Genomic DNA, 25671 nt, shown 5'->3' on the forward strand with positions numbered 1-25671 from the left:
TGCCGCTACCTCGACCTCAGCCAGACCGGAGCCCCGCCCACGAGCGCCGCGGCGCGATCCTATTGGTCATTGCCGTGTCTTCCGCCACGCGCCCCTGCCCATCCCCAGCAATGATTGGCCGTGCTGGACCCGGAGAGGTGGGGTCTTTGCCGCCATCTTGGGAAGGAAACGTCAGAGGTAGGGAGGGGACAAGAAGAGAGGCAGCTAGGGCTGAGCAGGGTAGCTCCCTCCTTCACCCATCCTCCTTTCTTGTGCTTCTCTTCTCCGGGTTCCCCCGCGCTCCACTTTCTCTGTGCTCTCCCTGATGTCCTTCCCTTCTTCTCTCCATCCTCCTCCACTTCCACTCACTCCCAGCCCCTTGACTTTTCAGACACTTAAATGTACAGAGCAGCACTCTCAATCCCTTCCCTCTGGCTCCTAGGGGAGCTCAGGTGACTCAGCTTATCATGGGGCTCTGCAGGGTTAAAATGGGGGGGGGGGGTCTGTAGCCAGTGGAATCACCACAGTGACAGATTAGCTTTTACCTTTTGTAACAACTGTTCCTCTGAGTTTGTCTCTATTGTATTGTTTTCATTGGTTCAATGACACAACACAGACAGAAACATTGTAAAGAAACCCAAACTTTTTCAACAAGCCATCATCCCCATAAGAACAATATTGATTTGTGCAAAGCTCCAAAAACACTGGGTTTTTGGAAACAGACTTCTAAAAACGATGGAATGATGGAAACCAGGGTAGATCTTGAGATCATGGGTTGCAGGAGGGAATTCCAGACAGAGTTCCATTTAACATAAATTTCAAGAGATGGAAATTTAGGGCAAAATTGTACAGTGTTAAAACACTGCATTGGCAAAACTCCCACTGAAATCAGCATGAGTTTTAATGACAGCAAGAAAAGGCTTTCTGTCTTCCATATGATTCCACTAAGATCAGCAGTTTTCAAGCTTTCCTATTTTGTGATCCCATGTTACAAGAGAAAAAATTTCCAGGTTCTCTCTCTCACCTACTCATGAAGAAAGGGAAGGTGGCCATGACCTTCAGCTTGAGCGACCATTTCTTAAACCTAATTTAAGGCTTGATCCTGCAGATTTGCTTATTGGAGTAAAAGACTTCTCACATGATTGTCACAGGATCAAACTCCTTAATTATTGTAACTTCCCACAAACTGAGACAGTAAACTCTTCAGGGCAAGTATTTGGTTAGAGAAGAGATCATCATACACTAATAGCTCATTCTACCTCTCTAGGGTGCCTAGAAAAAATCAGGACCACAATTATGCAATAATCTATGGGTCAAATCCTGCATTCCGTATGCCTGCAAATCTTCTATTGACTTCAAAGGGAGCAGGATCAAAACTCAGAAGGTTTAGTCTGGAGTGGGAGTACAGGATTTGGACTTCAAATGCCCACTGCCATTTAAATATTTGCTGTTTTCCTAAGGGAAGGCGGGGGTGGTGTGGGCCTGGATAATAGCCCAGAAATTTACTGTGCTTTATTCTCCTGCAAGGCACAGGGTGATCAGACCTCCGGATGTTATCGGGATCATCACCCAATATTAAAGGCTTTGTCTTATATGAGCAACTACACCCCCTTCCCCAAAAAAATCCCAATTCGTCATACTTGCTGTTGGTCACCCTAACTTCAGAGTCACGCTGCAGCAGCCGACTCAGAGCACGTGCGCCGCTGCTGGGGAGGAGCTAGGAGACTGTGGGAAGGGATTAAAAGAAGGAAGGGGCCGGACCTTTGTGCCATTTTATCTTCCCGGGTCTCAGGAACCCCCCCCCCTCAGCCAGCTAATGGTGGTTGGATCTTGACAAGACTCTGCCTTAAACGTTCCTGCCTGTGATTGGTCTGTTATGGTGTCAGTCAGATGATGGGTGAAGTCAGCACAGGGGAAGAAAGAAGTGCGTGCGTTATTGCGGCAGCAGCCGCCTGGCGGGAGGAGTGGTTGCAATGTGCGAGGAGGGCCCGCGGTTCCATATCAAGGAGTACAGGTTTGCGGAAGAGCAGGACAAGCGAGAAAGAGAAGAGTCGAGGCCAGAGTTGGTGGTGCTGATTCCTGAGGTGCTGATACATTTACACCTGTAGCCCTTCAGTTCGTTGTGAAGCCTGATTTCCTGCCTCCCCTGATCGGGGGCACAGAGGCCAGGAGGAACGCTGAACCATGTGGGAATGGAAAAGAGGGGCAGGATTTTTTTTTTTTTTTAGAACAACGAAAAGGCATAGATTTTGTATTCTTTCCCTGGATTTCTTTGTATCCCTTTGTGCTTATCCAGTCCAATAAATTCAGACTCACAATATGCTTCTGTATAGCAGAATGACAGGTTTCAGAGTAACAGCCGTGTTAGTCTGTATTCGCAAAAAGAGAAGGAGGACTTGTGGCACCTTAGAGACTAACCAATTTATTTGAGCATGAGCTTTCGTGAGCATCCGATGAAGTGAGCTGTAGCTCACGAAAGCTCATGCTCAAATAAATTGGTTAGTCTCTAAGGTGCCACAAGTACTCCTTTTCTTTTTGTATAGCAGAAATCACTGTATGCCCTTAGCATAAGGAGGCTCCAGCCTAGACTGGGGCCTCTGGGCATTACTAGAAAAAATAAAGTGGGGGATGGGGATGGGACATTCTAGGAAAGTTGAAAGTAAATTTTACAAATTGTTTGGCTCATAAGTGCAGGTGTAGTTCTAGCACAGAATTTACTATTCTACTGTGCTGGATGCTTAAAGATGAAGTAGTAACTATGGAATCTATGGAATGTAATGATCAAATAGTGGTTTTATTTTTGAATTTCTACATTCATTAAATTTGTACAAATAGTTCACATCTGAGGTTTCTAACTATTGCATAATTTGAATTGGTTGAAAATACTTTTTAAAAAAATGTTATTTGTGAGAATGCATTAAGAAAACAAAAAACCTATTTAGTACTCACTTTTTTAGAAGCCCTGCAAGTGACCTGCCTTTCTGACAATAAGTGCCTTAGGCCCTATCTCTACAACTCAGTCAAATTTAGCTGTTGCTGAAATGCACCATGTAACCTGTTTGTTCTCACCTGTATAGATTCCTCAGGGCCATGTAATAATTAGGCTAAAACCATTATTCAATCCCAATCATTTGTAAATTCATTTATTTCGACTGTGTAGACACAGAGGGTCTTCATTTTCTTTAAATTGTGAAGAACTGATATAGACATAATTGGGTCTAAAATGCACTGAATCACCAGATCTAGGCACAAATTGACTTTAAGAGGAGTTTTGCCTGAATAAAGACTACAGGAGAGATCTTTCACCACAGAAAAATGGGATGAAATCAAGAAAAAGTAATTCTAGGCTAAATTTCAGGAAAAAAAATGTAACAGATTCCCTTTGATCCTGAATTCCTTACTAATGTGTGCCTGCCTATGCTCTTTTGCTGCAATAGGACTACTTAACTGAGTGAAGATTCCAGAACCAGACCATTAGATTGTGGAATAATATCCCAAAGCAAGATGACAGAAGTGTCATTGCTTGATGTATTTCAAATTTGTACTGATAAAGCACAAGACTGCATACTTAAATCTTTACTGATCTAGAAAAGTTAACCAGAAGGAGTGTGAGGCAAGAGCCTTAGCTAATCAAGTGGGAAAGCTCTAGCCATATGCAAAATAGCTTACTTAGTTGTAGAGATGTGCAATTTGTTTGCAAATACATATGAGCAGAAAATAACAGGTCAATTGAAGTAGGGATAGCTCAGGATGAGGCTCAAAATGAGTGACTAAAGCAGGACTAGAGTAAAAATGCACGTATGTAATATTTTTCTGCCTCTTTCAAAGTGTTTTGTGGTGCTGCCAAAGATCATAGAAGGGTCTTATTGTTTCAGGTCCTGGATTCCCAATATGGCATGTATGTTTGGCCCTGTGCTGTGGTTCTTGCTCAGTACCTATGGTTTCACAGAAGAATGCTACCTGGCAAGAGAATTTTGGAGGTAAAAGTAGTCTTGAAAGATTTTTGATCATACAAACTTACCTTTAAAAAAATTAGTAGGCTCAGGGTTACTGTGTCTTAACTCTCAGTTTTAGTTTTGATTTCCTTTTTTATTTAGGTCAGCGGCAGGATGCTTTTTTCCTATTTCTGCTTCAGTATTATCATAATTCTAGATGATCCTCCTTAGTGATCTGCTTTTTGGTTTTTCTTATTTTCTGTTCTGCCCATGTGTCTTAAAATGGTGTAATCTCTGATCCAATTTATGTAAAAATAATTACTGTGATAACTTTTTTTGTGGCTGGAGATTCATGAAGCAGTTTGCAAGTTCTTTTGGTCAAACATTAGAAAAATTCCAAAATACTCAAAGGAGTGATAAAGTAAAACCAAAATTAAAGCAGAGACTTTTGCAGGCTGATTTATGGAAGCAGCAGTTATGAGCCATTGAAAGGGCTTCCTGTTAAATATAAGTTTTACTCATCTATGAACTTCAGGATTTAGCTTTGTGAATAACATGTTTCAGCAGGTAGGATTTCATCCAGTTCACTATATTTACAAGAACAGAAAGAGGTAAGATACATGACATTCTTAAATGTGTATCTGTGGTGTACCACTGCTGCTACAGATCAATTACAAATGTCTTATTCTTCTGAGGAGGGCAGTTCAGAGGTGAACATGTAGTTTTAAAGTTACCATGAATTCAACTAAAGAATGGCATAATTAAACAGCTTGAGACAAGATACAGAATATACTCCCCCATCCTTCAGTTATCCTTTGCATTAAATATAATTTATGAATGAGATTAAAGTCTTTTATTTTATTTAGATTGGAGCAGGCATGAGCCTACCTGGTATAGTAGCTGCTAAATGTGGGGCTGAAGTTATACTGTCAGATACTGAAGAGCTGCCTCAGTGCTTGAAGAACTGTGAGCGAAGCTGTCGGATAAATAACCTTCTAGGGGTACACATTCTAGGACTCACATGGGGCCAAATATCTCCCAATCTGCTCTCTCTGCCTGAAGTAGACATTATTCTAGCCTCTGATGTATTTTTTGAACCAGAAGGTTAGTGACTATTCATAAACAAATAAAAGGGTCTTAAATGTATAACAGTAAGCTCTAGAAAGTTAAGTGACAGTAGTATTTAATTTAGTCATGGCAGTGTCACCAACTCCACATAGCAGGAAGTCACCAGCCAAACCCTGAAGTTGCTAGATGTAGCTGTTTTAAGTACTCAAAAATGTCACTGAACAAAATTGAGAGTAACAATTTATATATGTATGTATGTGAGTATAGTCACAATAATTCACAAGTGGCTCAATAGTGTTGATAAAATCCATTCCATGCTCTTATTACACTCTGCACACCTGGAGCAACTGCCAACAGTATTCTGTCATCAGCAGGTATGTGCCCTCAGCTCTTTGGGAAGGGCACTCTGTACACTGCAGTCCAGGCTGGCTAGGGTTAGTTAATTTCAGCTGAGCCTCCCTTTATTGACAGCTTGGATTTGAGCCACAGGTTAGTCCTCTTGGTATCCAGGTGAGCAGCCAGAACCAGGGGGAAGAGGGCATTCACCTGACCTTGGTGCTATCGCGAGCCAAGAAAATAGATTTAAAAACTAATCCACTAGCCAAATGCCTTTCCCCCATTTCTGGAAACAGCTGGGCAACTAACCCCAAGCCAGGGAAAGGAGTAAAGGGCAACTAAAAACAAGACAGCTCCACCTGTGATCCTGTAGTAAGGGCTTCATTCCTGGAGGCACAAGGCCCTGTCTCATCCCACCCCACATTCCAAGCCCTGGAATAGGATTTCTTCTAAGGATATGCTCAACTGGGCCATGACAGTGACTTGGTGTGCAACAGAATGTAGTAAGAAGAATCTGAAAGGGATTTTAACAACACTATTGAGCTACTTGTGAATGACTGACTATAGATGTTGGTGACTTTCTCTGAATGTCACTGTAATTCAGAGTGAAAGTTGCTAGATTTGACACTTATTTTCTTGCTAGGGAAACTAAAATGTCACTCAATCTAGTGACAAAGTTACTAAGTTAGTAACACTGGAGTTCTGAGGAAGCAAAAAATTGTGACAGCACCAAGAAAACACACTCTAATCAACTGCAAATTAATGCATGCTTGAAGTCATGTCTGGGTGCTTAATTGACTTTAATAGTTCTTGGGGAACAAAACTCCATGGTAAAAAAAATCAAAATATTAAAGGGGATGAAAATTAAGTTAATAGCTAACAGAAAATTATCATTCCTAACTTTAAACTAACAAACAGTTGTTCTAAGGCTTACTCTAGAACTATTCTCCAAACATACCTCTCCTTAGACAATTGTAGTTTCCTGAAGGTATTCTAATTAGTGCAGTTAATCTGCCAACACATTTCAGCATGCACATAACCAGAAGATCAAATTGTTTAAAATCTATATGCAGATTTTGAAGATATTATAACTACAGTGTACTTCTTGATGAAGAGGAACCCAGATGCTCAGTTCTGGACTACGTATCAGGTCCGAAGGTAATCTCAGGAGAAATTGACTTGTTTGCATTTTGTTTTAAGGCTCTAAAGTCAACAAAATTAGTAATCCAAACTTGACACTCCTTTAAAAGTTACAGTAATACTAGATACTCCAGTCAGGTTCAGGACTCTCCTGTTAGATTGTGTTCAGACAGCTTTCCCCCTAACTTTCACAAGTTTACAAAGCAACATTGAGGTACAGCCTGTTACATTAGTAGTTTGCAGTTATATAAACTACCTCAACTCCCTTGCCTTCATACTGAACATTGACCTCCTCTAGGCATCACAACAGAAGTGATATTAGAGGCATTATCAATTCATAGATGGCAAGATTTTTGCCAGTGATGCCAAAGTGCAATGTCACAGTAGTTATGTAGGAAAGGGCAGAGTTTTGACCCAAAAAAGGCCTTAAGCCATTTAACTGAATAAGAGAAACACATGGGTAGAAGGTTTTTGTATTTTAAGTTTGTCACTTCTGTAGTTACTGTACTTGTTCATGCACTATAGGTGAATGATAGAAAAAGCACTGAACTAGGATTGTACTTCTATCAAAACAGTACATCTGCCATTTCTTCCCTTCAGTTCTAACTGGTCTATTGAAGCTTTGCTGTACAAATGGAAGCTGAAGAATGTTCATGTTCCCTTACGGTCTTTTAATGCTGACAAGGAACAGTTGGCTAGCTCGCCTCTCCCAGGAAGACATACCATTGAAATGATGATCATCTCACTAGCAGGAGCAAGCTATACTTAAGTTTATTCTAGTTGCTGATTTAAGAAAGTATCTCAAAACTGACTGCACTCCACTTCAAGCAAGTTTTGGACAAACAGCATTTCTATCTGTTGAGTCAATAAGTTTGGGGAAATTAATGCCACTTGATCAAGAAGCCAGAATGCATTTCCTCCACAGACCCATGCTATCAAGTCATTTATCATACCCCTAATGGCTTTAGTGTAATTTTTGGGAAAGCAGGTATATGGATTACTACAGTAATTTTAACAATTATTTCATCTTATCTTACATTGTATGAATGATACATTGAGAGTGTTTGGTTGTGACTTTCTTCTAAAAAGTTGTTTGTACCTAGAGAATAAAATTAAGGATTTTTACATCTACTTTAATTGCATCACAGGAATAGGAGAAAGACAAACTTATGAAATTCTAGCAAAACAGTCACATCTAAATACTCTAGCTTACCATGCTGAATTTATAAATGGCCAAGTTGTGGTTTTCTTCAAAGTTTTAGTTAGGGACTTGACTATTACATGTTCAGCCTGAAAGTTATTTCTTACCTGTTTTCCAGTTTAAGATCTAAACATAGTGAAACAATTTAAGTTTAAGGATCTGAACAATGTTCATTTTATGCCATTGTCCTTTCTGTATTTAAGATGTAATTACATGAACAGTAAGATTTTCCTGGAACAAAGTTCTAGTTTAAGGGCTCACAATTTACTTTAGACATCTTAGTATTAGACACTAATTTTTAGTGCACATCTACACAAAATTAACTCCATTGTTTATGTTTATACTGGAAAAAGTGCGCCTTGTTTCTGTTTAAAGTGAATGCAATCTTGAAAGTGCTTAAAGTATAGACAAGCCCTCTGATATTCATCTCTTAAGTCTGAAGATTAGGTAATCAAGATCTCTAAAGTGCATTAAACCAGTATTTTGATACAGATTTTTTTAATGTAGCGTTTGCAGGTTGAAATTACAACTCCAGTGGTGTCTAGCTCAAAAATACTATTACTTCACAATATTAGCTACCTTCACTTTTAAGCTGGCACAAAGGCAAATCCAACAAGTACTGTTGTTCATTGCTTGTTCTTTTAACAAACAGGATGTCAAGCAACCAGGTCTGCCACTTGGCACCTTGCCTAAGCAATCACTATTTAAGGTTTGTATTGTTCAAAAAGAAATGTTTGTTACTAAGATGATATACTAAAATTAGTGTTGAAACAGCCACTCCCTATTGATACAAGTTAAAAGCAGTAGACAGGAATAAGTTACTGAAGAGACCTTAAACATTCACAATATAATTGAGATTGTTACAGGCTAAAATAAATGCTGACTCAGACATTAGATTGAGAAAAGTTAACACCAAGAAAAATGTTTAATAGTAACTACAGGGACAGTGGTTATAGTACATAATGTCATAAGCAAAAGATACACCAATCAGTACTTACAAAGGAATGAAACATTTGCTCTTAACATTACATTTCTTATATGCAAGTTCATAAATGTAGTTGGTAAGATTTTACCATTCTGGAAAAAATAAGGTGTGTATATCATCAGCTAGATGTGCTCACTGTATGCTCCATTATTTTTATGCAAGGCCCGGGTGACTGGAAGTGCAGTTGTCAGGCATTTTAATTAACTGGACAGCCATTTGTTTCTGCACGACAAGGCATCGTTACACAGGAGCAATCAGGAGAAAACAGGAAACAGCCAAGCACTCTGCACTGCAACACGCCACCTTAACAGCTAACCAGCATTACTCAACTGCTACACAACTGCGCCTAGTGCACAAAAATACATAAGAGAAGAGATTAGAATTTAGTCTGATAAAACAATCCTTTCAAAATCAATTGTCACCTGAAAAGTTTTATACAAATTTGGAATAGACAATACTATTTAAATTCAAAGTAAATAGCATTTACAAGAAGTTTACATTTGCAGTTTTGAAGAATTTTATTTAAGGAATGAAGGCAAATTGAGACCACTTCCTTGACAGTCAGCTACTCAGCATGTAATGGCTGCATGTTTCCTCAACATGAAACTTGAGGCAACAAATTAAGTTACCATCAGTTTTGTTTTGTTTTTTTTTAAAAATTCAAACAAAAGTCGGTACTATATAAACAAAAATGAAAATTTACCTCAAATATCCAAGCCAATAATGAAATCGGTAGTCGTTCACTTCACTAAATTACAAGAAATTTGAATAACAGCAACAAAATGGCACATAAAATGTAAAGTCTGCCATTTGAGGCTCAACTTAAACAAGTAAAAAGTTAAAACAAAAATGTTACAAAATAACCTTTTCAACAGCTGGTTGCTTGCGCCTGGGGTCTCTCCAGTGGACTGAAGATGCATAGGATCTTTTCCCCCAGAGGTGTCCTTTATGTAGGCTTCTCGTTTATCTGATGCATCTAGGTTTGAAGAGAGTACAGTTCAGCCACATTTCCACTATACACCTTCCCAATTACGTGGACGACTTCAAGTATGCTTCTGGTTGTGATTCAACTGGCCTTGCCTAATTTAATTAAGTTTTATTAAGGATTATGTATAGTGCTTCACATGCCCCCCTCACCCCCCATTTGTCACCACATTACCTCTAAGTCAAAGGCCAAATTTGAAATTCGAAGGTGATAGTGAAGAAGCGTTTAATAGTCACATTAGTTTAAACTTTGAGTTAGTGAAGAGCAAGCATCAGGCTGCAAATCATACACTTAACCTGAATTCAGCCCATATAAGATACTAACATTTTTGTAATACTTTATAAAGACTTAATTTTATCTTTCAACTGGCATTCAATACAGTATCACTAATTTTAACATACAATTATTTAACCTTACAGCTATCTTAGGCCCATTTCCATTTTAAAAACAGGACCAAACAGTTTGAGGGGTTAAAGACACACTATCCTTTCCCCACCCAGTATATCCTTAGTCTCTAAAGTTCATTTGAGGAAAAACTAGTTTCCATTTTTATTGGATTGCATTTGCCACTTCTATAAGAACTTTTTTTTTACCTCCAGTCAGTACAATGACCACTGAACTGATTTTCCATTATAAAAGGATAGTGTATCTTTAACTTTTAAAGACAAACCTGCTCCAAAACACGCCCACAGAAACTGGTCCCTGGAGGATCAGCCAAATCAGTTAAAATCTGCAATACTGGCCAATATTCTTTTAGCAAACAGGAGACCGCAGCTTTAAAGGGGAAAATGCAGATGTTGGATAAAAAACAGCAAGAAATAGTCATTTTCATTAATAGGATGCGTCTCATACAATATTTCATTAAAACCAAACCATTAATCTCTAAACATGAAAATATGTCCTTTGCAGAAATTTATTTCCCTAGCCAAATAACTGAAAAGTCTGCTCAAAAAGCTAACAGTGTGTCCCAATAGGATTCACTTGATTCAGGTTGTTAATATGGTAAGAACTACCCCTATACACCCCACTTAAGTGTTATCAGGAAGTAACATGCAAATTGCATAGAGTTCCAACTACATTACCATTTTCCTAAGAGGATACAGCTCCTTCCTCTTCAGGAGATTTGGGGGGACTCTTAGACCTGGATCTGGATTTAGATTCCCTCTTTGAGACTGGTGGGGGGCTTCTAGATCTGGATCTGGACCTCGACCTGGATCGGGATCTGGAGACAGATGACGACTTGGATTTGGATCTCCTGGCAGACCTAGACTTAGAGGTGGAGCGAGATCGGGAGCGTGTGCGGGATCTGGACTTGGACCGACTGTAGCGGGATCGACTGCGGGACCTGGAGCGGCTCCTGCTCCTGGATCGGCTACGGCGGCGTCTTCTGGGGCTAGAACGTTAAAAATCACTCGGTTAGACGTGAGAAAGGCGTGAGGCGTTGGGTCGGGCAGGGTGGAAGTGGAACAGGTGTCCCCCCCACCCCCGCGGCGGTTACAAGACGCCATTATTCCGAGGAAGCGGGCTGGGGCTGAGCCTGGCATCCGCCCCCAGACGCTCCCCGCCGCCATGGACACCACGTGCTTCTGTAAGCCTGCGTTTTCGCGCCGCTCCTGCCTTCCCAACCAGGAAACACCCTTCCCCCAGCGCGTCACGTAGGGGCCCCTGGTTCCCCCAGGCTGCACCTCCGCTGCCCCCTGAACCCATAGCTCCCACCCTCAACCCTGCGCCTCTCAAGTCCTCTATAGCCCCGGGAGAGCAGCCCCTCCCCCCACCTAACACTCCTGTCTTGCCGGTCTCTCACCTGCGGCTGCGACGTCCGTAGCCGCCACCTCCGTATCGGCGCGGCGGCGGCCCCCGTCGGCTGTGATGTGAGTCCGGGGGCCTCCCGTACCGGGCCATCTGGACGCGGAGCTCCCGGCCGTCCAGCACTGCGCCGTCCATGGCGTCCATCGCATCCTCGGCATCGCGCTTGTCGTGGAAGCGGACGAAGGCAAAGCCGCGGCTCTCCTTGGTGTAGCGGTCCCGGGGGATGTAGACGTCCCCCACCCGCCCGTACTTCTCGAAGACCCGCCTTAGCGTGTCTGGAGACGTGCGGTAGGTCAGGTTATCCACCTTGAGGGAAGTCATGCCCTCCACATCAGGCGGGGGGCGCCCGTAGCTCATGGCGGGCAGAGGCCCCCGAGGGGCGGCGGGACCGAGGGGAGAAACCTGGCGAAGAGATCAGCAGAGTCGGGACGCTCACGCTAGGGAACGGACACCGAAGCGGGCCCCGAACTTTAGGCCAGAAAGGTGGAAAGCTACAGGCCGTGTGATGAGTCCGTAGAGGCGACAAACGGGCACCCAGCCCGCGGAGGCGGCCCGGTGGAGATACGGTCGAAAAGGGCGAAGGGCAAAGGCAGTGCAACGGCCACCCGCCTCTTACCGCCGCTACTAGCAAATGAGCGAGGTGGAGCCCGCGCCCTCCTACTTAACGCCACAAAATGGCCGCTTCTGACCCGGAAGCGAAGGTGGTCCGAGCGCGCCACCGCCGGGTCCTCTCCGTAACCGACATTTTCAGTTCATTATTTTTCATCCCTTTGCGCGTTTTACAGAAGCGGCCGCGAAACATCCGCGGCGGGTACGCCTCTAAATAGATATTTCGGCTATCCGAGAAAGTGGCCGTTGGGGCGGCCTGGCCGTGACCCCGGAAGGGATTGACTGAGGCGGGGAAATTTTGAACGAAATGTGTCCCGAAAATCGAGACAAAGATCGAGGGTGAATGTTCGCCCATTTGAGAAAGGAGAAAAAAAAACCCTAAACGTGAAATTTCTGGGAGGAGCCTGCCGTGGCGAAGCAGGGCGAAGCCGTTGAGGAAGGAAACGAGTCAAAATGGCGGACGATCAGCAGAAAGGGCTGGTGGGTGTGAGGGGGGAGGGAAGGTGTGAGCCAGGCTGTGTCATGTGTGAGTGACAGGGCCAGAAACACGGGCACTGGCGGGAGGGAGCTGTAACAACGTTAGATACAAGCTGGGCACATGACATTCACCAGTATCCTGGACTGATCAGTTACGAACCTCTCACTTCAGAGATACTGGGGAGGGCACTTTCCCCTCCCCCCCATGCACCGTGTAGGCCCCTGCTCACCCCCTCATGCGGGATGGGAACCATGTCCTATGCCCCTCACAGGCACACACACATGCTGCTGTTGTGCTGGTCAGTCCCCATTAAAGTCCCATTTCTCCGCCACACCTACATCGCCACAATATGGGATCCATGTATGAAGCCCCCCACTCGTCCTGCCATGGTGCAGCAGATGCCTGTGAAGGTCCCTACATATACATAGGCACTTCCTTTTCACTCTGCATTCACGCCCACCTAGATGCAAAAGATGGCATTTTAACACCCCCCCCCCACCCAAATCCATAGTGTGGGGGATACAACCTGAAGCCCTCAGCACATCCATGCACACCTCTGTTGTTGTAAGGCCAGCATGAAGCCCTATGTCAAGCTGCCATGTGCTGCAAGTGTAGTGTTAGGGCATTGTGTGAAACTCCTTCCTTTTCTCTCTCCCGCCAAACACACACTCCCTGCAATTATGCTGGGGTGTCCCAGGCAAGTGGCACCCCCTCCTCCTGCCAAAGTGTGGAGGCAGTTTGTGAAAGCAGCGCTCCCTCCCAAATACATCCTGCCACTTTGTTTGGGGTGCCACATGAAAGCGCCTCACATTTACACACATTTTTCATCCTGTGGTTGGGAATGCTGCACACAAGCTCCTCACACATATAAACATTGCCACGCTACTGGGGACATGGTGTCTAAAAGTGCTGCAAACATTCATGCACTTCCATAGTGCTGGGAGTGCCATGTGAACTCTCCAGGCATGTATATACCCTCTCCGGCCATGTGAAAGCTCCCCAAGGATACCTCATCATATTGCTTGGATTGCTGTGGAAAAGCCCTTATAAGTGATCTGTGAGAGTATTGCTGCTGTTGTGTGAAAGCTTACATGCACATTGCCAAGATTTTGGGGTGCCATATGAAAGCTGCACAAGCACACGTATGCTGCCACGTTGCTGCTGGCGTCGTATAAAAACCTCCCTGACCCCAAGGCATGGGTATCACCTCTCAGTAGGTTCCACATCTCCACTCCAAGGTGCTAGGACATCACATATACACTTCAGTGGCACAAAAGACTGCTAGCATTTTTTTTTTCAGATTTCCCACTGCTGCACTGCCACAGTGTAGCTCCACTAGTGGGATTGTAGCAATAGTGGGAGTACTAGGGTAGACTGGGATTTGGAATTGTTACTTTTCTGTTGTCTACACCTGCTCAAATTGGTGCAGAGGAGATACAATTGGCAGGGACGCCTCTAGAGTTTTTGCTGTCCCAAGCAGTGAAAAAAACCGCCGCCGCAGACGGCAAAAGGGAGAAGCTGCCGCCGAATTGCTGCTGTGGCTGGCGGGACAGAGGGGCCGCCGCCGAATTGCCGCCGCTGTGGAAACACTGCCGCCCCAAGCACCTGCTTGGAACGTTGGTGCCTGGAGCCAGCCCTGACAATCGGCCTATCCATACTAGCACTGTGACCATACTCCACTAACGAGTGGTGCACCACTCCTTAATTTAAATTAATATTAATATTAATTTAAATTTCCTTAATTTAGATTACTAATGCAAGGTATTACCTGCATGAGTAATCTAAATTAAGGAAATAATGTCTCACTTCTTGTTTTTATGTCTGTTTTATTGCTTCTTGTTATTTATTCGTTTCACATAGAACAGTGAGATTTAAAATTTCTCTTTGAATCACACCACAAAAATCCTTCATATCAGGAGAGATTTAAAAATCTGCTTTACAGTGAATCCCTCAAAATGGTAGAGGGAGTCTCCCTCCTATGTCTCTTAGCTCTGGTCTACACTACGAGTTTAGGTCGAATTTAGCAGCATTAGGTTAATTTAACCCTGCACCCGTCCACACAATGAAGCCTGTTTTGTTGACTTAAAGGGCTCTTAAAATCGATTTCTGTACTCCTCCCTGGCGAGGGGTTTAGTGCTAAAATCGACCTTGCTGGGTCGAATTTGGTGTAGTGTGGATGCAATTTGACAGTACTGGCCTCCGGGAGCTATCCCAGAGTGCTCCATTGTGACTGCTCTGGACAGCACTTTCAACTCAGATGCACTGGCCAGGTAGACAGGAAAAGCCCCGGGAACTTTTGAATTTCATTTCCAGTTTGGCCAGCATAATGAGCTGATCAGCACAGGTGACCATGCAGAGCTCATCAGCACAGGTGACCATGGAGTCCCAGAATCACAAAAGAGCTCCAGAATGGGCTGAACAGGAGGTACTGGATCTGATCACTGTATGGGGAGAAGAATCCGTCCAGGCAGAACTCTGTTCTAAAAGACAAAATGCCAGTATATTTGCCAAAATCTCCAAGGGCACGATGGACTGATGCTACAACAGGGACACAGCAGTGCCGCCTGAAAGCTATGGAGCTGAGGCAAGCCTACCAAAAAACAAAGGATGGATATGGCCGCTCCGGGTCAAAGCCCCATACATGCACTTCTGTGATGAGCTACATGCAATTCTAGGAGGGGCGCCTACCACTACCCCACCACTGTCCGTGGACACCTGCAAGGGGGGAGTCTCACGCAACAGGGATGAGGATTTTGTGGACGAGGAGGTTGAGGATAGCGCACAGCAAGCAAGCGGAGAATCTCTTCTCCCCGGCAGCCGGGAACTGTTCATCACCCTTGAGCCAATACCCTCCCAGCCCTGCCAAGGCGGGCTCCCGAACCATGAAGCCGGAGAAGGCACCTCTGGTGAGTGTACCTTTGTAAATATAATACAGGGTTTAAAAGCAAGCATGTTTAATGATTAATTTGCCCTAAAGACTTGGGAAGCATTTGCGGCCAGCATAGCTACTGGAAAAGTCTGTTAACGTGTCTGGGGATAGAGCGGAAATCCTCCAGGGACATCTCCATGAAGCTCTCCTGGAGGTACTCTAAAAGCCTTTGCCATGCGGTGGCAGGAGGCCCGTTCATGTTGAGCTGTTTGCGTTTGGCTAAGAGGGATCTTCCCTGATAGTAGCCACGCGGGGGCGGGACATGCGGGGGTGGTGGTGAAGCACATGTGCTATGTATTGTGAATCGCTTGATTCAGTGTAAAATAGTCTTCCCTTTGTTCTCTAAAATGTATCTTTTAAAATACTACTCTCCCTTTTTTCCTCCCGCCGCTGCAAATGTTTCTACGCTCCCCCTATCATCTCCATCCCAGAGGCTAGCACAGATTAGAAGGCAAAAAAAAAAAAATGCACTCGCGATGACATGTTCTCAGAGCTCATGCAGTCGTCCCGCACTGAAAGAGCTCAGCAGAATGCATGGAGGCAAACAATGGCAGAGTCCAGGAAAGCGTTAAATGAAAGCAATGAGAGGAGGGAGGAGCACGCTGAGAGGAGGCAGGATGCAATGCTGAGCCTAATGGGGGAGCAAACTGACATGCTCAGGCGTCTGGTGGAGCTGCAGGAAAGATAGCAGGAGCACAAACTGCCGCTGCAGCCACTGTATAACCGCCTGCCCTCCTCCCCAAGTTCCATATCCTCCTCACCCAGACGCCCAAGAACGCGGGTGGGGAGGCTACAGGCACCCAGCCACTCCACCCCAGAGGACTGCCCAAGCAACAGAAGGCTGGTATTCAATAAGTTTTGAACTGTAGTGTGGCCTTGTCCTTCCCTCCTCCCCTCATCCCCACCCCACCCAGTGCTTCCCTCCTCACTCACCCCTCCCGGGCTACCTTGTGAGTTTTCCCCCTATTTGTGTGATGAATTAATAAAGAATGCATGATTTTGAAACAATAGTGACTTTATTGCCTCTGAAAGTGGTGATCAGAGTGGGGAGGTCAGTTGGCTTACAGGGAAGTAGAGTCAACCAAGGGGGCGGGTTTTCATCAAGGAGAAACAAACAGAACTGTCACACCGTAGCCTGGCCAGTCATGAAACTGGTTTCCAAAGCTTCTCTGTTGCGCAGGGCACCCAGCTGTGCTCTTCTAATCACCCTGGTGTCTGGCTGTGCATAATCGACCACCAGGTGATTTGCCTCAGCCTCCCACCTCGCCATAAACGTCTCCCCCTTACTCTCACAGATATTGTGGAGCACACAGCAAGCAGCAATAACAATGGGAATATTGACAGGTTTCAGAGTAACAGCCGTGTTAGTCTGTATTCGCAAAAAGAAAAGGAGTACTTGTGGCACCTTAGAGACTAACCAATTTATTAGAGCATAAGCTTTCGTGAGCTACAGCTCACTTCATCAGATGCATATCGTGGAAACTGCAGCAGACTTTATATATACACAGAGAATATGAAACAATACCTCCTCCCACCCCACTGTCCTGCTGGTAATAGCTTATCTAAAGTGATCATCAGGTGGGCCATTTCCAGCACAAATCCAGGTTTTCTCACCCTCCACCCCCCCACACAAATTCACTCTCCTGCTGGTGATAGCCCATCCAAAGTGACAACTCTTTACACAATGTGCATGACAATCAAGTTGGGCTATTTCCTGCACAAATCCAGGTTTTCTCACATCCCCCGCACCCCCTTTTGCTGAGGTCTAACCTAGTTAGTAAACTGCGCCAGCGAGCTTTTAAGTGTCCAAATGCACATTCTACCACCATTCTGCACTTGCTCAGCCAATAGCTGAACTGCTTTTTACCACTGTCCAGGGTGCCTGTGTATGAAACGTCCCTTGTGAACCACCAGTGCTTGCAGCACCATTGAAAAGTACCCCTTGCGGTTTATGTACTGGCTGTCAAGGTGGTCTGGTCCCAAGATAGGGATATGCCTTCCGTCTATCGCTCCACCACAGTTAGGGAACCCCATTGCAGCAAAGCCATCCACTATGACCTGCACTTTTCCCAGAGTCACTACCCTTGATAGCAGCAGCTCAGTGATTGCATTGGCTACGTGGATCACAGCAGCCCGCACAGTAGATTTACCCCTTCCAAATTGATTCCCGACTGACCGGTAGCTGTCTGGCATTGCAAGCTTCCAGAAGGCTATCTCCACTTGCTTCTCAACTGTGAGGGCTGCTCTCATCTTGGTATTCTTGCGCTTCAGGGCAGGGGAAAGCAAGTCACAAAGTTCCATGAAAGTGCCCTTACGCATGCAAAAGTTTTGCAGCCACTGGGAATCGTTGCAGACCTGCAACACTGTGAGGTCCCACCAGTCTGTGCTTGTTTCCCGAGCCCAGAATCGGCGTTCCATAGCAGGAACCTGCCCCATTACCACCATGATGTCCAAATTGTCAGGGCCCATGCTTTGAGAGAGGTCTGTGTTCATGTCCTCATCACTATCGTGATCGCGCTGTCGTCGCCTCCTCAACTGCTTTTGCAGGTTCTGCACATGCTGCAGGACAATGCACGAGGTGTTTACAATGCTCACAACAGCAGCGGTGAGCTGAGTGGGCTCCATACTTGCCATGGTATGTCGTCTGCAGGGGAGCAGGAGAGCAGAGTTGCAGCGGAAGCGGTGGATGATGACGGATGCCACAAGAATAGATATTTATACAGAATGACGAGAGGACCTGTGAGGTGGATTCATGGCACCAGGAGAGCAGGAGAACAGAGTTGCAGCAGAAGCGGTGGATGATGACGACAGTTAGCAGTCCTACTGCACCGTCTGCTGACAGGAGTATGGTGTCTGCACGAAAATGAAGCACGAAACGATTGTCTGTCGTTGCTTTCATAGAGGGAGGGGCGACTGACAACATCCAAAACTATCCACGACAATGTTTTTGCCCCATCAGGCATTGGGAGCTCCACCCAGAATTCCAATGGGCAGCGGAGACTGCGAGAACTGTGGGTTAGCTACCCACAGTGCAACGCTTTGAAAGTTGACACTAGCGACAGTACTGTGGATGCACTCCGCCGACTTAATGCTCTTAGTGGGGACACACACAATCGACTGTATAAAATCGCTTCTTAAAAATCGACTTCTTTAAGTTCGACCTAATTTCGTAGTGTAGACATACCCTTAGAAATCTCCTGTTGTAAGTGTTCATAATGTAGAAATGGGGGGAAAGAGCTACTGTTCCCAAGTACATAACCAAGGCTTTGCTCCTGCAATGTGATCCATGCAGGCATCCCCTTTGAGCCCTGGCTCTTATTCCAAGTCAATACTCATAAGAGTAGTGTTATTGACTAGCATAAGTAACAAGAAAGCTCTAGTTTCAAATAAAATGCTGTACAATTTTGCAAAATAATTGCTGAGAAATCTTTAAAATACTTAATAAGTAATACAGTGGTTTTGACTGTTGTTGGAATGGTAGGTTGTGGATAAGCCTTTCAGGATAGGAAGAAATGCTGGGTGAAGCCATTGGACTTCAGTGAAGTCCATGGGAGTTTTGTCACTGACTTCAACTTGGCCAGTTTTACCCTATGTCTTTGTATGTGTTTGTGCAGCAGTTAGCACAATCCTGATTGGCGCCTCTAGGTACTCTTGTAATACAAGTGCTAAATAATAATAGCAGGAAGTGGGGGTAGAGTTAACATGAGATGTCTGACTTTCTTTTTCTGCTTTACTCACTTTTTAAAATAGGGATCTTCTGATCTTGAGGATTACTTACTTTAATTTTTTTTTACAAAACTCAATACATAAATATATTAGCAATTAAACAGGTTTTTTGTTGGAAGGATTTCAAGGAAAAATATTGAATGATGGTAGAGGCAGCTATTTCATTTCCTTTTCAGAGTGAATGAGTGACACACAGAAACAGCGAGAGAGACTGTGCATGTGTGTCAGTGACAATGAAATGTTTCCTTTCCTTTCTTTTCTGCTGTATTGTTGAAAGGACGTCCTGAGCTTTTCAGTCTTCATTTATGAATGCTCTTTGCGTGACTGAAGGCAGTAGGTGACAGTTTTCTTAAAAGACTTTCTGAAAGATTTGGTTTCTTGCCCAAAGTATTATTGTCTAAAGGTTACAGAATATTATTTACAGTAACCACAAACATACTATTGTTATTTTAAGTAATATTCTAGATTTACTCTTTTTTTAAGTCGGAGAAATGCTGAAACTGCATTTCCCAGAGTGCATGAGGGTGTTCTAGCCTGATTAGTCAGCTGACCTGGATTGTGAAATATTCCTTATTTCCTGTTCAGCATTAATGGACATGGCTTGTGTGTATGAGTGTCCTTTCTTTCCTTTGTCAGGTGATTTAATGTCTTTTGACTAAAATCTTATTCAGAGCAATGGTGGCAAGGAAGTGAGCTGATTTACTAACTCAGCAGGTCGGAAACTACTTCTAGGGGGAAGGGATGTCATGAAGAAATAATATACTGCACTCTGCATATCTTCATATGAAAGGATCTAAATAATCTTCACAACGCCTACTAAACCGTTGACTTGGTTTTTTTTCAGTATTATTGGTTTTTTAATTTTCTTTTCTTTACAGTGGAGACTAGACCTCTTGACTTGCCAGTGAATACAGTACTTTTTAACACTTAACAATTAGTTTTAAATAACCTGTTTGTGAGGGGTTTTTTCCTTGTGGTTTTTTTTTTTTTTTTACAGAACTTAAAAGGGAGCTTTAAAAGGAAAATAGAACTTCTTCAGACTGAAGAGGACAACTTCCTAAGAAAAAACAAAATGTCTCCTAAATTGAAAAAGCTTTTTAACATAATTATTTTAGGAATTGCTTTTATGTTTATCTTTACTGCCTTTCAAACGTGTGGAAATGTTGCGGTAAGTGCAAATATCAAAACACTCCACATCCTCACCTTTCTTTCTGACACCCCAGTTTTAAGGGTTATTTTGTTTAGGGATCTAAGATGCATGATAGCATTACATTTTATCTTTTTGTGTTTCTCTTGATTTAGTATTTGCACAGGTACTTAAGTAATCTGTTTCTTTAAGAGAGTATAGCAATGAAATAATGGTATGGGACAATACATGGTTGCTTAGAAAAAAATTAAGTTAATTAAACACATTCATCTTAATAATATCTGCTCTGGCAATTATCTGTCTAGCAATTGAATTAAACTGGATCTTGTCATGTTTCTGAGCTTTTTTATAATTTCGCTGTGAAACACATGACCACGATGCTATTTTTTGTAACTTTGTCACCTAATTTCTCCTGGTTAATTAATCTTCCTTAATCTCACATTTTCTCTGTGTAATGACAAACAGGAGATTGAAGGGGTATGAATACAGTATCTGGCGAGTGGTCATACTGTCACAACTGACAGAACTGCCAAGTCACTTTATAATTTACTGCCAGTCTCTCTCTCCTTTACTGCAGGCAAATTGGACATAAAAATAATTCAATTTATCTTTAGAAGCAGACTGCCCTTTTATTACTTTTATTATTATAAACCTATGTTTGCCATATTTAGAGACTCTCTTTTCTTATTTTCAGGAGGAATTCCCTGTTTGTAGGTGTATAAAGGTTGCTTTACCATGTTGTATGATTAATTTATGGTGGAGGAGACTGATCTTGTGGTTAAAGCACAGAACAGAGAGTTTGCAAATAGAGGTTCAATTTGTGATTGCTACAGACCATGTCCATGTCTCAGTTTCCATTTCTGTAAAAATGGGGCTCATACTGTTTTACATTAAAGAGGTGTTGGGAGGCCTAATTTGTTAATGTCTGTTAAATACTTTGAGATCTAAAGGCACTATAGAATCACAAAATAATAGTTATTGTTTCAAATGGACAGCTTCACCCCAAGCATCTTTGTGGGGTGAACTTTTATAAATAAAAGCTGTATACAGTTTTGTTGTAGCCATATTAGTCCCAGGATATTACATTAAAAGATGCACAGCATAGCCGCTCTTTGTTGGCAGGAGAGAGCTCTCCCACTGACAAAAAACTTCCACCCCCCAATGAGCAGCGGTAGCTTTGTCGACAGGAGAGCTCTTCTGCCGATAAAGCACTGTTCACACCGGCCCTTTTTAGTCGGTAAACGTTTTGTCGTTCGGGGTGGTATTGTTTTTTTCACACCCCTGAACAATAAAAATTTTACCAACGAAAGTCCAGTGTAGACAAAGCCTTAGAGAGAGAGACAAGGTAAGTGAGGTAATATCTTTTATTGGACCAACTTCTGTTGATGAGAGAGAGCTTGTCCAATAAAAGATACTACCTCACCCATCTTGTCTCTCATAAATAAAAGTGTCTGCAAGAAATATCCATTGCCTGGCAGTGAATGAATCAGGACTTAGGTTCCATTGTTCAAATTGCAGTTGCCCCGGGACCAAACCAGCATACCAGAAAACCAGTTGACAGAGGGAGAGTGTAGGAAGGAAGGCCTAGATCCACAAAGGAGCTTAGTCTCAGATCCCTCTAAGGTATTTAGGTGCCCTAACTTCTCTTGAAATCAACAGAAGTTGGGAGCCTAAAAACCTCTGAGGTTCAGGGCCTTAGGCTGTAATTAATAAATGTGGTTTTCAAAGGCTTGCGTACTGCTCATTTGAAAAGAGAAGGGAGTGTAGAGTAATTAGAAAAGGGGGATGGAAGTCAAAATTTTGATGTCCAGTCCTTGACTCTGCCACTAAATCTGAACAAGTTGCAGTTCAGTTTCCCTAACTGTACAATGGGTGTAATAGTTACTTCCTCACATAGGTTATACAAGGTTTAACGGCCATTTCTAAACTACTTTTAGTTCCTTGGGTGTTATTAACAATCAGTTCTAACTTTGCTCTCTTATGCTAATCTGTCTGTAGTTTTCAGATTAAAAAAAAACTATAAAATGTACTTTTTGTATTATTATTTATAATTTTCTCTACACAGCAAACCGTTATCACGAATTTAAACAACACAAATTTTCATGGCAGTGGCTATACCAGGTAAGTTACAGTGATATTTTTGTCCTTTTGTTACTTTAAGAGGCATAGCTAGTCTTAATGAAATCTTATAGGGACATGCTCTTACGTGATTGTATTGTTCTGCTGAACTCACACGTTAAAAACAAAATTATGTTATCATACTTAAACACAGCTTAATTTTGCATGTATATCTTTCTATTTAAATGAACCACATTAATGTTTTGCACTTTTTCTGTGTAGGGAAAAACAATGCCGTACTTTGCTTTTTATCTTGGGTCATGCAGTCTGTGCTGAAATTATTGAAAAGTAAAGCAGCTAACTAAGGCGTTGATCCTACAAACTTATCTGCATGTGTGGACCTTTGTACAGGGTCTGCCTGTGCAGATCAGCTTGCAGGAGAGATTTCAACAGTCACATGGAAGGGAACACTCTGAAAGATAGGAGGAAAATCAGGGTATCAGAGCTGTGGAAACCAGTAAGTGAGCTGCAGCTCACGAAAGCTTATGCTCAAATAAATTTGTTAGTCTCTAAGGTGCCACAAGTACTCCTTTTCTTTTTGCAGTTTTTTAATGTTTATTATTTTGCCATAGCAACCAAAGTCCCTAATCATGATCAGGGGCCTGTTGTGCTGGGACTCTGCAATCATTTAGGAAGACTTGGTTGCTGCCCTGAAGAGTTTACAATCTAATTTAAGATAAGGTGCAACAAACAAGGGTAAATAACAATAGAAGGGAAAGAGAGGCTAAAATAATAAGATCACGCAGTTACATAGGCTAGCGATATGTTTGATGTAATAGTTTTGAATCATTTGAAAAATGTCCTTAAATAAATAAAATTGGCTACACTATCCAATACTCTTGAATTTCATTTGAAATGCTTATTTGTCTTTATTATTTATTTGTGTAGCATGGCCATTATTTATGGGGTGTTCTCTGCATCAAATCTTATTTCACCTTCAGTGGTTGCTGTAGTGGGACCTCAGTTATCCATGTTTGTTAGTGGTCTATTTTACAGGTAAGTAATTCATTTAAATCTGTAGTTTCTGTTTCTTATGTATTTCCTCCCTTTACTTCAAAAGGTACCATGTCATGCATGAAATTGTACTGGTTGAGGAAGGCAGGGTTTGGCTTCTTGCAGTGATACTAGTGTTGCTCTTGAGTCACTTGGAATGTCACTTCAGAGCACTCCCTCCCCCAGAGACAGTGACCGTGTTATTTCCACAGCTTTGGCAGGCCTGGCTGACCTTGTAGTAAAGACCCAAGATCAGGCCTCAGTCTAATGACTGTATTAGAAAAATAGCATTAAATGTTTAGGATAATAAAAACTGTTTTGTTTCAAATCTTATTGACTTGGAGTCTTTTCAAAATGAGTTTAGGAATAAGTACTTGATTTGGAGGAAGCTAAGATACAAATCTGATTGTTAAAAAGCATAATCACATAACATTGCGCACATTCAATTTGAATATAATACATTGTTATATTTTAGCATATACATTGCGGTTTTTATCCAGCCTTTCACATGGTCCTTCTACACTGCTTCTGTTTTCATTGGGATAGCAGCTGCTGGTAAGTATTGCACTTAGTGTGTATCTGCTTGTACTTCTTCACTACATTTGTCTCTCTCTCTCGAAACTATTTTTCCTCCTTTCTCAGCAACTTTTTTGCTTGAATTTCAGTACTTTGGACTGCACAGGGAAATTGCCTGACAATAAATTCAGATGAAAACACTATTGGGAGAAACAGTGGAATTTTCTGGGCACTTTTACAGTCCAGGTAACTTTCCTTTATTAAGTCTTTCCCTGTGGTTACATGCACCCTGTACTTGCTGTTGTTGTTCAATGAGAGAGCAAGGGAGACTTTTGTCTCCAATACTTCAGAGTGATGCTCCGCAGACTATGAAACGAAAGGAAAAGCTGGAGGTGACAATTGTTGCTGATACTGAGCATTGCTTAATGGTAAATAGGAGTTATATACTGCAGGTCTTTCCTCCTGATGGACTAAAGTTAATGTCATTTCTGATATCTTGGATCCCTTTGAAATGTAGAGCTGGCCTTATGAAGGTGAATCCTCAATTTTGTTTTACATTTCTATGGGGCTAGCAGTTTGACTTGGACAGTGTGAGGACAGGCACCCTCTCTCTCTTTAACATTTACACCATATTCTTTTATATATAATTTGTTACCATAATAAATACTATATTCCTGTGTTATCCCTCTTTTGTTTGCAGCTTGTTTTTTGGAAATCTTTATATATACTTTGCTTGGCGTGGGAAAATTCATATATCAGGTTTGTATTACTTGCTTTGTGTGTAGAATACTTTGATGTATCATAATGTATGAAAAAATGGATAAAACAATGAAGTAGGAAGCAGCCATAGCCTATGTCTACATTACGGACCTTACAGCGGCACAGCTGCACTGTGCCGCTGTAAGGTCTCCTGTGTAGTCCCTCTATGCTGGCGGGAGAGAGCTCCCCCACCGGCATAATTAAGCCACCCCCAACCCAAGTGGCGATAGCTGTGTTGGCGGGAGATGCACACTGGTGTTTTTGTCTGTGAAACTTTTGTCGGGGTGTTTTTTGCACATCCCGACTGACAAAAGTGCTAGTGTAGACATAGCCATAGTTGTGACAGCTAGAAACATAGGGAACAGCAGGTAAAATTTGTGTTTGTTTTCTGGGGAGTATTTTAGTTTTAGGCTTTGTCTACACTAGCAATTGAAAGACAAAACGTTTGTTGTTCAGAGGTGTTAAAAACACCCTCCCCCCCCGAAAGAAAAAAGTTTTGTCGACGACACAGGCTGGTGTGAACAGCGCTTTGTAGTCAGGAGTGCTCTCCTGCCAACAACACTAATGCCGCTCATTGGGGCTGGAAGTTATTTGTTGGTGGGAGAGCGCTCTCCTGCCGACAAACAGCGGCTACACTGTGCACCTTTTAGCAGCACGACTGTTGCGCCATAGCCGTGTCGCAAAAAGCTGCGTAGTATAGACATAACCTTAGTATGTAAAGCCATGTAATACAAGAGCTGTGAATATCTCCAGTGTTCCTGGCTGCTGTTCCCTTTGCCTTCTTTCAGGACTTGTGTACAGAGGGAAATTGATCAGAATAGTTGTCACAGAGTCCCCGGGCAATGCTCTGGAACTGCTCCCTACGAAGCCAGTCAGGACTCTGGGGAAGTCTCCTTTCTGTGAGCAGACTGTCTGCAGGGCACACAGCTCACACAGCTTCCATCTTCCTGGGTCTGAC

At 43.0% G+C, this 25671-nt stretch overlaps 3 protein-coding genes across 7 annotated transcripts in view; 2 read left to right on the plus strand and 1 right to left on the minus strand.

Annotated features, from left to right (window-relative positions):
• Positions 1-60: 60 nt before the first annotated feature.
• Positions 61-7583, plus strand: METTL23 (methyltransferase 23, arginine). 2 transcript variants are annotated; one of them, XM_084647079.1, is made up of 5 exons: positions 61-177; positions 3855-3959; positions 4781-5018; positions 6392-6476; positions 7059-7583. In XM_084647079.1, the coding sequence occupies exons 2-5, from the start codon at positions 3876-3878 to the stop codon at positions 7225-7227; spliced, it is 576 nt and encodes a 191-aa protein (XP_084503205.1). In that variant the 5' UTR covers positions 61-177; positions 3855-3875; the 3' UTR covers positions 7228-7583. The 2 variants fall into 2 exon arrangements, with proteins under 2 accessions (XP_084503205.1, XP_084503204.1); XM_084647078.1 differs by lacking the exon at positions 61-177 and adding an exon at positions 1801-2063.
• Positions 7584-8555: 972 nt separating this feature from the next.
• On the minus strand, positions 8556-12070 carry SRSF2 (serine and arginine rich splicing factor 2). Of its 2 annotated transcripts, XR_014713991.1 has the most exons (4): positions 11434-12070; positions 10712-11022; positions 9509-9620; positions 8556-8990 (listed from the first exon to the last, which is right to left on the minus strand). XR_014713991.1 is itself a non-coding variant. In XM_084647080.1 (3 exons), the coding sequence occupies exons 1-2, from the start codon at positions 11793-11795 to the stop codon at positions 10719-10721; spliced, it is 666 nt and encodes a 221-aa protein (XP_084503206.1). In that variant the 5' UTR covers positions 11796-12070; the 3' UTR covers positions 8556-9620; positions 10712-10718. The 2 variants fall into 2 exon arrangements, 1 of the variants encoding a protein (XP_084503206.1); XM_084647080.1 differs by having other exon boundaries at positions 8556-9620.
• Positions 12071-12200: 130 nt separating this feature from the next.
• Positions 12201-25671, plus strand: part of MFSD11 (major facilitator superfamily domain containing 11) — a 36703-nt gene continuing 23232 nt past the window's right edge. Inside the window, exons 1-7 of one of the 3 annotated variants that reach the window (XM_084647075.1) lie at positions 12201-12527; positions 20178-20348; positions 22393-22448; positions 23334-23441; positions 23914-23993; positions 24104-24200; positions 24655-24713. In XM_084647075.1, the coding sequence (XP_084503201.1) occupies positions 12501-12527; positions 20178-20348; positions 22393-22448; positions 23334-23441; positions 23914-23993; positions 24104-24200; positions 24655-24713 (598 nt within the window). In that variant the 5' untranslated portion in view covers positions 12201-12500. Of the gene's footprint in view, positions 12528-14477; positions 15432-19747; positions 19817-20177; positions 20349-22392; positions 22449-23333; positions 23442-23913; positions 23994-24103; positions 24201-24654; positions 24714-25671 lie in introns of those variants that run through there. The other 2 variants (XM_084647073.1, XM_084647074.1) reach the window with 2 other exon arrangements.

This window comes from Lepidochelys olivacea, assembly GCF_965140295.1.
Source record: "Lepidochelys olivacea isolate rLepOli2 genome assembly, chromosome: 14".
NCBI lineage: Eukaryota > Metazoa > Chordata > Testudines > Cheloniidae > Lepidochelys > Lepidochelys olivacea.